At 42.1% G+C, this 11,505-nt stretch overlaps 1 protein-coding gene across 1 annotated transcript; it reads left to right on the top strand.

The window, feature by feature from the left end:
- The first annotated feature begins 1,624 nt into the window (after nucleotides 1-1,624).
- LOC105814217 (formin-1-like) lies at nucleotides 1,625-5,083 on the top strand. The gene is made up of 2 exons (XM_012649116.1): nucleotides 1,625-3,500; nucleotides 5,061-5,083. The coding sequence occupies exons 1-2, from the start codon at nucleotides 1,625-1,627 to the stop codon at nucleotides 5,081-5,083; spliced, it is 1,899 nt and encodes a 632-aa protein (XP_012504570.1).
- The last annotated feature ends 6,422 nt before the right edge of the window (nucleotides 5,084-11,505 follow it).

Genomic DNA, 11,505 nt, shown 5'->3' on the forward strand with positions numbered 1-11,505 from the left:
TCAGCTTGTCTGAGAATTCATAAATCAGACTCCTAATGCTTAGCATGCCGCATTGTGCACAGTGAATACTGACAGCTCTGCAATTGCTTTTATAATTGATATTTGTAAATCATGTGATAAAAGACCACCTCCCAAGTTCTTGGATGTATCCAGAGAGTATGTACCAATAATTATACAGTGTCAATACACATGCATATCTGTAGGAAATGCCAGCAATGAGCATCTCAGGAAGATTTTAAAATATGACTACTGGAATGAGAACAGTCCCACATACAACTGTGAGAGGCAAGGCCTCTCCTGGCCTTCCATCTCTTCTGTGATTCTTCTCATAATGCTCATATAACCCTTTCTGCGAGTACTTTGAGTCCTCGTGGCACTTCTGGGTTGACCAAATGTCTGTATTTTTTTTTTAACCTTCATTTTATCACTCTTGGCTTTGTCTGTTTTCCTCAAGGAGTTTCTATTACAAAACTCTTCTTTCTTCACTGAAAATGTACTTTTATGTAGCCTTTTCCTATTTAGAACCAGTTAGAAAAGACCTGAGGAAAATAATTCACTAAAGATATTGATGGTTAATAAATAGTTATTGTGTTATCATTCCCAGGAGTTTCTTTTCAGCAAGGAAGACTTGGGCAATATCTTAAGAAACGAAGTATTGTGGTATAGAATTCTCAGCCCTGAGTCTGTGTGCGGGGATGTTAGCCACAGAGACATTTCTGAGATCCCTCAAATCACAGAAGAAAGAAGCCACCTTTTCTTCTGTGGTGAAATCATTGAAAATCCCTACAGGGCCAACAGTGGCTTACAGATTTTTTGCTTTTCCTCTGCCATTCCATTTGGCCTAACGTAGGCAACAAGTAGAAAAAAGGGTGACAATACAAACAGCAGCAAAACTTGATTAAGACTCCTGAGTTACTTATTTACATTTTAGACTTTTAAATTTAAGTTTTCACCTGTGTCTCCAAATTTCAGCCTAAAACCTTTCCCTCACACTATGCTTGTAGTTAAATAGATAATTAATCTGAAATCTTAGAAGATGCTTTTTGGAGCATAAAACAGGCTTGGCTCATCTTTGTAAAGTAATATTCCAAACACGAGTTATTAAAACAGCTATGTTTTCTAAATGTCTCAAAGCCCCCTTTCCTCAGGATTTCTGGGAGTTTTGATAGCTTTATTTTGTTTAAGAACATAAACCGAGGCCTAGAAAAGTCGAGAGACCTAACCTAGGTTGCATAGTGAGTGCCCATGTGAGGAAAGGGAACTTCCGTCCTGGGGCTAAAATTAGAGCACTCTCCCATCTCCCAGTTGTAGAAAAGCTCTACTGGTCAGGAGTGGGGTGGGAGTGGGGAAAAAGTTGAAATCAGGCTCTTGGCCTTGAGTTGTTGAGGTCACCCCGAGAGGAAGGATAAGTCATGGTCATGCTTTGATTGATGTTGGTGTGTGATTTATGCGTCTGTGAGACAAGCTGCTTTCTTCCCGTGTTCCCTTAACAGGCAGTCTCATTGCTGGAGATGACTGTCAGCTGCTCTCCTTGCACAGCCACCATCACATGCCTCACCACTGGAGCCTGGGAAGCCTGACCACAGACCGGCATCTCCAGGGCATGAATAATTAGGTAGGCATAATGGAAGGCACTCACTGCACCCTCCAATTGCATAAGCCCATTACCGAACTCTGCTACATCAGCTTCTATCTTCCAAGAGGGGAAGTCAGAGGATTTTCATACAAGGGCACTGTAACTCTAGACAGATCCAGTAAAGGTTTTCATAACTGCTACCAAGTCAGGGAGGGGCCAGACATCGTCAGCCTCAGCCAGGAGCCGAGCGAACATCCAGGTGACATATTTTTCAAGCAGACTCCCACGAAAGACATTCTAACTGAGCTGTACAAACTCACGACAGAGAGAGAGAGACTGCTGGCCAATCTGCTGAGCTCAGACCACATCCTGGGGATTACCATGGGGAACCACGAGGGGAAGCTGCCGGAGCTGTCCGTGAGCCTGGCCTCCGAGGACGACTGCTTCCAGAGTGCCGGCGAGTGGCCGGGGGAGCTCCCCGTGGGCTCTCTCAATAAGAGGAGTGCCCACAGGAACAAAAAGGCCCGGAGATTTGGTGGCAGAAGAGAGAACTTTGAGGCGCTCCTGCAGAAGAGGACACGAAGGAAAGGGCATGGGGGCCAGGAATCAGCTCCTCAGATGGGGAAGGACCAGATCTGTTTCAGCAACTCCCTTCCTCGTTCTCAAGCAAGGCCTAATCTTTGGCTCCTAGAGGAGAGAGGAAACTTGCTCCCAAATGGGGCACTTACCTCTTCTCTGCAGAGAAGAGAGAGCTGTCCCCCAGATATCTCCAGGACACTGGAAGCAGATCTTGGATTTGGGAACTTTGGGACGGCTTCCAAGGACACTGGGCTTGGAAGGGGAACCCCACCCGCTGACTTCAGCTCCACAGAGTCAGGAGACGGTGGCATTCTGGAGCCACTGAGGAGGCCTCATGGGCTGGAGCATCAGCAAACAGGTTTGCCTGGAAGTCACCAGGACCCAGAGAAGCATCCCGAGGCCAAGAGGGAGGGGACAGAGAAGTGGGCTGAGCGGACTTGTGAGAAGAAACCTGTTTCCAAAGTGGTGGCCAAGGTCCAGGATCTGTCCTCCCAGGTACAAAGAGTAGTTAAAACACATCCTGAGGCTGAGGAAACGATTGCCATTTGCCCCGCAGCCCAAGTTGAGTTTATACCCAAAGTGGACTTGCTCACCCTCCCTGTAGCCGAGGCTGGGGTTCGTGGTCCCAGGCGGCAGGGCAAGGAGCAGCAAGGGCATGGGCCCTTGCAGTCATCAGCCAGTGAAAGAGCCTCCATTTCGACTGCGTCAGCCAGCGCTGAGGGGGCTGTGAACAAGGTCCTCCTGAAGGTGATAGAGAGTGAGAAGTTAGATGAAGCCACCGAGGGGAAAAGGCTGGGCTTCCCGCTCAGCAAGACAGCCACCCACACCGTCCCAGAAACCAGAAGCAAGAAGAGAGCTGGGCTGCCCCCAAGTGGCTGCAAATCTTTGTTCCTGGATCTTCCCCATGGTGTAGATACCGGCTCCTCACAACCCAGAGGTAATGAGAAGAGGCCTTCCCTCCCAGCACCAGCAGCTCACGGCGTGGCATTTAATAATTCATCCCCTCAGTCTAGCACACGCAAACGGACGTCACCTGTTCCCTCTCCTCTGTCTCCGAGAGTCCCCAGCCCTCAGCAGCATCGTAGGATCCTCCAGCTCCCTCCACTGCCTGGTGAGAGGGAAGCTGCTCTTAATGACTCTCCTGGTAGAAAGAGTGGTGTCTTCTCTGGGTCCCCGTTTGCTGACACCTTGGAGCCACCATCCTCTACAAAGGTCACGGAGACCAAAGGAGCCAGCCCAGTCTCCCTCAGAGCAGGCCAACCAAGGTTGGCGCCTGGGGAAACTTTGGAAAAGAGCGTGGGGCCAGAGAGGACCACAGCTCAGCCCCAGCATCAGTCGCCTCCAGGTTAGTTAAAATGCTTTCAGTCTGTTCTTTGGTGATTCAAGAACTATCAATCTGCTTGTGCTATTTGGAGACTGCCTGATTAACAATGGACCAAAATTCCTAGGCTTGTTAGTTCATTTTGTAGCAAGAAAACTGGGAGTGGAACAGGTTGAGAGTGGAAATGGTGAGGATGGTGTTGATTTAGGGGCTCAGAGATGTAGTTGCTTACGGAAGCTATACTTTGTAAATAACTTTATGTTTTTTTCTTTTGGCACCTTCTAAAGCTGCCTCCATGGTTGTCTACCAGAGACTCTCAAAGGAAACAGGAATGGGCAGAGAGAAGTAGTAACTTGTCCCTGCTTTTGATGCTAATTGGCCCCTTGACCTGAATTCTGCTGTTCATGCTGCTGGAGTTGTTCTAGGGATTCTCTAAGCAGAAGTACTAAAACATGCTGTGTCTTAGATCATCTGTCTGTATTTAGAGGGTTTTTGTTTTCTTTTCTTAGTAATCATCTCTATAAGTGCCATAATTTTATGACAAAAACATTTTTTTACCAGAAAAGGGATGAATTCAGTCTAATTTGAAGAAACTTGGTTCAGACTTATATAGTTATTGTGATTTAAAATTTTACATAAAAATTATTTTTTAATTTCGTAAGACCATAAAAGACAGTGTATAAGAAGTGCCACCCCTATATTCATTACATTTTCTAGGCCAATGTGGCCAGATGCTCAGGGTTTTGTATGCCATTGTGTAAATAATATGTTCTTTTTCAGCGTTCCTTTAACAGCATATGGTCAATGCTTTGTCTAGGTAGTAGCTTGTAATATGATATATGGTCTCTTAAAAGTTGCAGAAAACATCATGTACAATTTTTGAGATAAAAATATCTGTCTAGGAAAGAGGAGTTTCAAAAGCTTGCTGTTCATTTTGAATTTGTGACATTTTATAAATTTCTCTAAAGCACTGATCCAGGAAGTGGTTCTTTAAAAATGTAGTAAATGCTTTTTATTTTGTTTTTGTAATATATCAATCTTAGTTTGGTAAGACTTGTTACTTTCATAATATAACCAATCAGCTTCACCAGGAAAGTCATAGAACTGTAGATGTTATATCATGTATCATAGAACCCTAGTGATGAAAACTCTTTCTCCCTGTGGATGCTGGAGACTTGGAAATACTTGGCAAGGAAGCTTTCTGGATTTATTAGTTGGGAGACGTCTGGGGGCATGGATATGGAATAGCTGCCTTAACTCCAAAAGTCCTTTTTGGAAATCACACCAAATTCTAGCATTGTGTGTGATCCCCATCCAGAAACTGTGCATTAAACACATTGATCTTCAGTAAATCGTTTTTCTCCCTGATTTAGGATTATCTTATTATTTTGTTGTCCTTTTTCTACGGAAAAAAAAAATTATAAAAGCTCTGCTATCTGAGTCAAAGCAGGCACACAGAGGACATTTGCTTTCCCTTGGTGACTGGCCGTGAGCCTGCCAGGGGACAAGTTGAATGGATGACCACACTTTCCCTTAGCCTCTGCTTGCGATTGCTTGTAACCATCCCCTTTACTTAGTCCTCAGCCTTCCATTGGGATCTTCAGTAGACTTCCAGGAGCCTCATAAGAATTATAGCCATGCTTTGCCAGAGAGACCTCCTGTGGTTTTAACCTTATCAAAAAAGGGGTTGAGAAGGGGAAGGAGAGTAGGAGTGGGAGAGACTTTTTCTCTGATATGGATAACTTCTTTTATATGGAGACCTTCCCCAGGACATTATCCCTTTTTGATCTTTATTTAAAAGGTATGAGAGAGGGAATTCTCCAGATAGTATCTTTGATCTGTATCCAGTGTTCTTGTCCCCTTTCCTCTCTTGATTTTCCCTTTCCTGTACTCATGAGTCCTTTTCATATTCTATATTCTTTAGTGACTTCCTGCAGCTGGTGGGCCCATACAGGGAGAATGTTCCTGCTTCCAGCTGCCATTGCTTTTCACTTCATTTCTCCTCTACCCAGTCCCAGTAGAGACCTCAGACGGTCACCAGCAACCTAGAGGAAGGGTGAATAATTCATTTACCATCACCATACAGTGGGCCTTTATCTGAATCCAACTCCCACCTTTCTCCCACGTTAGGTATTAACCAGGCTGAGTTTATGATCTGTGGACATTTATATCCTACGGAAATAACATCTAGGTATTTTATTGAAGTGATGTGATTAAGATTATTGAAAGCTTTCATTAACTGCTCAAGTAAGAGATTAAGTTTGGCAAAAGTAATCAGATCTGTTTCCAGTTGGAAGACTCTTGAGTGTTGCAGGCAAGTAGTAATTCCCAGGAAACAGTGAAATCCCCTTCTCCTTCTTGCAAGACCAAGCAGTTAAAGCTGACATTACCATCCATAAAAGAAGTAGCATAAAGGTATCGCAGAGGCTATTGATCTATCTTTTATTGGCTTTAATTTTCCTAACTCTTTATTCAGAGGGCCGTGCACAGGAATCTCTTATCTGGCAGCAGTATGCTCAAATACAGAATATGCTAACAATGCATGGTGGCCAGATTTGTCTACTCATGGCTCCCTCCAACGCCAACATTGGAGTTGGTTTTATAGTATTTTATTTTGGTGATGGAGACTGCTGTACAATGTTACCGAGTCTTTGTGAAACATGGTATTGCCTTAAACCTTGAGGGACTCTAGTTGTGCTAACCTGTGTAATGATGTCCTTTGGGGCTTGGTGCTGAGATTCCTTTGTTTTGCTCACTTTCATTTTCTTTGATCTGAAATAGACCCTTTTAATGCCATACTTAGGAAATGCACAGTCTTTAGTGTGCTCTTGAGCAATCTCGTGATCATTTTCCTAGGATTGAGGTCAATAGGGTGGTGATGGAACCATATGCCCCAGGCATAATTCTTGTCGATATTGAGAATCATTTGATCAATTCTTGTGACCATCAAAAGATATAATTAATGTCAGCTGATTAAGGGTTGAGAGACATTTGTGTAATAGATTTTATTGTATCTATTGCTTCTGTCAAAGCTTTGATTTCTCTCTGGACATATATTATGGTGAATAGATATAAAGTTTCACATGTTAATATTGAGGTTTGATGCAATTCCCATAAAATTTTAAAGAAACTTCATAATGTTAATGGATATATGCAGCCATTTAAGATTGCTACAGAAAGTATGCAGTACATAGAAAATTATCTATAATTAACGTTAAGAGAGAAAATATGATTTAAAAATTGCATATGGCACATTATACCAACATAAATATAGGAATTACATTGACAGAAAGTAAGTTGCTATATGCTTTTTCTTTTTAAGGCAAGCATGAAAATGAGGTTTATTGGGGAGAGAAAGATAGAATTATAGGGCAAAAGCAAGATACAGGTTTACAGAGCATGATACATACACCACGGATGACAACTGGACCAATTGTCAGAGCAAAGGGAGAGCAAGAGGAAGGGCACAAAAAATGCTGTTGCTATGTACTTTTGAGAAAGTAATGGGGTCATAATTTAGACTATATGTAACTGTGACCTAGCAATCCCACTTTTAGAAATTTAGCTTACATAAATGTGTGCACCAATAAGAATATATGCATAAGAGTATCTATTACAGCATGGTTTGTAGTGGCAAAAACAGTCAGAAAAAATTTAAATGTCCATCAGTAGAGAAATGGTTAAATAAATGTACATTTATACTCTGGAATACTACGAGGCTGTTCAGAGCATTGATCTAGATTTATATCTATTGAGTTACAAAATAATATATAGAATGCTCTCAGTTTTTGTAAAACAAGTATCTCCTCTCCCCATACATGAATAGATATGTTTTATATGGGTTTGGATATCATGGAGACAGGTGTGGAAAAAGACTGTCCAGGCTGTTAACATTCCCACGTGGAGCTGGGGAATAAGGTGAAGGGGAAGGGTGTAGAAGCACTGGGGAAGAGCCATTAATTTTTTTTTCTTTACGTGTTTTTACATTGTTTCTCTGGTTGTGGTGAATGTGTCACTTTTATGATTTTTCAAGAGTGATTTAAGTACTTTTTTTAAAAATAAAAAACCAAATTCACCACCTAGAGAGGTTCAGAGTGTGTGGGGGTGTAGGATTATAGCTAAACTGTGCTTTTCTGTACTTTCCCTAGGCCCTTTAATGAGGCAAGAAGCTCATCACTGAGGACACAGGACTGCAACAAAGGGAAATGTGGGTTGCTAGGGAGTTGTGAAAGCAACACCCGAGAAGGAGTAGCCTAGGAGGTAGGACTAGATCAGGATAGAGCATAATCTAGAAACCAACAGAAGGAGGTGATTCAGAGAGGCTGCTGGATTAGTCAAGAGTCCTGACAGGGAACAGATGCCCCCAGGCCTGAAGGGGCAAGGGGGACTGTGGTCACAGGAATCAGAGAGGGGAGATTAGCAGAGGCAACCATCTGGCAGGAACAGCAGAGAGGAACCTGTGGCCTCACTCTCCTTTGATCTTCCTGTAATCCTCCTCTAAGTGACCCAACCAGAAGGCAGAGTGTAAGGGAGCCCAGCCAGTAGCTGTGGGCTGCACGGTCAGCCCTCCAGGGCCAAGAGCATAGAGAAGAGTGGAGAGAGGATCTGCAGGGGCACACAGGAGACTAGATGATGCAGAAGAGTTGAGCCATCATCCCCTTTGAGGGAGCTACTTCAGTGGCCTGATCAGTAGATGTAAGTAGATGTAAGAGGCTGGAGAGGAGTAGCTGGTGAGTAAGGGGAAGTGGTGGCTACCGTATTTTCCTCCAATTTGTTAGTGAATGAATATAGAAAGAACAGCATTTTAAATGCTCAATAGTGTAAAGAAGAATGCATGTGTTTGTGTGGGCCATGTTGTGTTACAGACAGTGGTTACCTTGATACTACATGGTTATTGCAGTGTTTCATTTTTCATGTGACCATTCTCCCTCTAAATTTGATTCGGTTGACTGTCTTTTTACTGTTAAAAGTACATACATGGAGAAAGTGAATGAATTAGTAGTCCTTGTGATATGGTTTTTAGTCTATAGATTCTGAAAACAATTATTTTTTTTTAAAAAAATAAAGCTCTTATATTTAACAATGATTGATATCACATTGTGCCTGCTTGTTTTATGTGGAAAGCACAAAGAGAATTTAAAAATATCTTCCCCAGTTACCTCAAATTAAGAATAGCTAATTAGCATATGAACTATGAAGTAAGTTTTCTACCAAGGAACAATTTGTATTATGAGGTCAGTTTCCATATAAAATAAATGATGAGTGTTTTTCTCATTCAAGTTTTGTTCTTCAAAGGGAAATACGTTTTAAAGGCCAGGACCAGGGCCAAGACCTGATGTTTTAAAACCCCGAGCCAGCTCTATGCATGTGAATCGTTTTCCCAGGTTAAGGTTGAATTGTGCTGTGAGGATAACACCTTCTACTGAATTGTTTTCCATTTGTCTCTTTTCCTATTCTTGGATTCAGAGCACAAGATGTGAAGCAAGGGTGGCAGTCTGTGGCCTTAGGCTATGCACAGCCATCTAAAGTAATTTCAGAAATGTGTAGAAATGGCAGAATTAACATCATGATTACAAGTAATAGCCACTGAAGAATTTAAAAGAGAAAACCATTTTTAAATAAAAAGATATTAAATTTTGAAGAAAAATTTACTGGACATGTTTGTCTACATAACTTAACCATTCTGCCTCATAGTATCATTGGTTGAGGCATTTAAAAAAGATAAACTTTTATGGTTATAATTGGATTACAAGCATTTTATTAAATTGAAATCTTGAAAGTATATGTTTTGTTTTATTCCTTATAGATTCCTGAGAGAGTGTGCTTTATGATAACTGCAGATACCATTCTGGCCCCATCCTTTTCCTCCTGATAGCTGTCATAAGTTAAATGACTGTTACCGCCTACCTCACTTCATCTATTTTCTGATTTGTGGCCTCTGGGCTGTGATATTAGATCGTACCATACCCCTAGAGTTCCTCTGTGTGCCCTGGCAGCTCAGCCTCCTATCATAGCGTATTCTGAAGTTTCTTCCCTCTCATGGAAGGTTGACAGTCATGGATTGTTCTGATATAAAACCAGATTTTTCTATAGGGCCCAGAGCTTTATAGGAAAGAACTTGAAATTAGATCAGAATTGGAATTCAGAGATGTATATGATGTAGACGAATTTGTGGGATCCTTGAAGGATGTTGGCCAATAGGGAGGAACAATGAACAACTGAAGGAAAAGTACCATGAGAGAAGAACAAGTCTGGGCCAAAATATCTGTGCATAAACATTTCCTCTCTTCCTAGGGGTCCCCCCTACACTCAAGGGAGAAGGGGCTTTGGCACAAAGGGAAGAAAGAAATTTGTCCTCAGAAGTCCAGCAGTTTTGTGGTATGGAAGAGACATTCAAGAGAAGCAGGAACTGTCTTGTCCAGAGAAAGAGAAAAGTCCCAGCTTCTGTGATCTGGAAGAGGTTGTTAACAACCCAAGGACAGCTGAGTGACTGAGCAAAAGAGCAGAAAGATGACAAGGGCAGCAGGCCCCAAGCACAGAAACCTTGTAGGATCCTGGGAAGCCATAATTGGGGAGGAAAAACCTGAGGAAAGACTGGATTTCATGCTATGCAAGTGAGGGAGGGCTTCAAACATTGAGATTCAGAGTTTTGTAATTCATGTAAACACAATTATGTTCACAATGAGGCAGCTAATCCAGGTTTCAGGTATTTTTCCTAAAATGTTAGGATGTATATATTTTTTGTGTTTTAAACATATGCTAAAATTTTGAGTTTGAGTTTTATGTTTGGAGGGAGAGCCCAAAAATAATCCTGTGGCTGAATAAAGCTGTTGGTTTCCAGGTTAGCCCAGAGGAATTGTGGAGAGTAAATAACATGTGCAGCTTGAGCTGGGCTTGAGACATGTCTAGGCAGGTCTGGATAATCTGATAGTCGGGCCTGTCAAGAATATTTTGCGGAGTGCTGGGTCAGTCGTCATAGGACAGAGCTCTCGCAAAGGAAAACAAGGATTTGAGGCACTTCTGAGGACACCAGCTTTGGGGGGTGGGATGACACTGAAAATAGCATGACGTATGTCCTCCAGATTTCCTGCCGACCCAGCCCTCTGGACTCATGCCTAGATCCCATGGAGAGAGGACTGCAATAAAAACCAGTGTGAAAATCTAAGGAATAATGTTATTAAAATTTCTTTTAAGACACTGAAGGCAAGTTCTGCAGAATAGAATGTACAAACTTGTGGATGCAGAGTCCCCACTCAAGGTGCTGTTGAAGCACAGTGTGGAGGGGTGTAATAAACTAGATTTTTATCTAGTATCATATTTATTTATGGTAGAATGAATGAGATTTTATCTTCTCCTAAGGAGAAGCGGGAGAGGTAGGCCGTTGTGCCTTGGGCAGCACATCTGGCGCCTTTGACTGCAGCAGCCCTGGTGCCAATTTTGGAAGCATCAGAAGCTCCTTGTGCAGCCAGAGCAAGAGAGGACAGCGGTGATGAGGGGGAGGATTGCATCTGAGAGCACACAGGATTCCCAGAATGACTCAGGAGAAACTGGTGGGGGTGAGAGAGGAGCACCAAAATTGGTAGAGTCAATGCAATACTGATTTTATACCTTGTTGTTACCTCCCTGGCTGCAGTTCCTGGAAGAAATTATATCAAATTCATAGGATTCTTTTAACAATAAAATGAAATAATATCAATGAAAATACTTCATAAAGCATTAAAAGATATTAGCTTTATTATAATTACAGATCATTGTTGGCTCATAGGACCAGAAAGGATTTTAAGAACCTGTTCTTCTTGGTGTTTTCCAATGATGAAATGATGCTACAAATAATAGGTCACAACCAGTCATTCTATGTGGACTTCTCTATTTGTTATTGATTAAAGCTACCATATTTGCTTCTGTTTTTCAAGACACTTACTTATGTAGCATCTTTATTGGTCTCTTACTGTTATGTATAGGTTAATATTGGATTTCCACCTAATTTGTAAAAAACTTGAGGGCAGGAATCACATATGATACCTATGAT

The sequence above is a fragment of the Propithecus coquereli genome, unplaced genomic scaffold (assembly GCF_000956105.1).
Source record: "Propithecus coquereli isolate 6110/MARCELLA unplaced genomic scaffold, Pcoq_1.0 Scaffold3, whole genome shotgun sequence".
Classification (NCBI taxonomy): domain Eukaryota; kingdom Metazoa; phylum Chordata; class Mammalia; order Primates; family Indriidae; genus Propithecus; species Propithecus coquereli.

Coding starts and splice junctions, on each gene's coding strand:
- LOC105814217 (XM_012649116.1), top strand. CDS start 1,625: ATGGAAGGCACTCACTGCACCCTCCAATTGCATAAGCCCATTACCGAA. Junction 3,501..5,060: donor CCAGCATCAGTCGCCTCCAG/GTTAGTTAAAAT, acceptor CTTAGTCCTCAG/CCTTCCATTGGGATCTTCAG.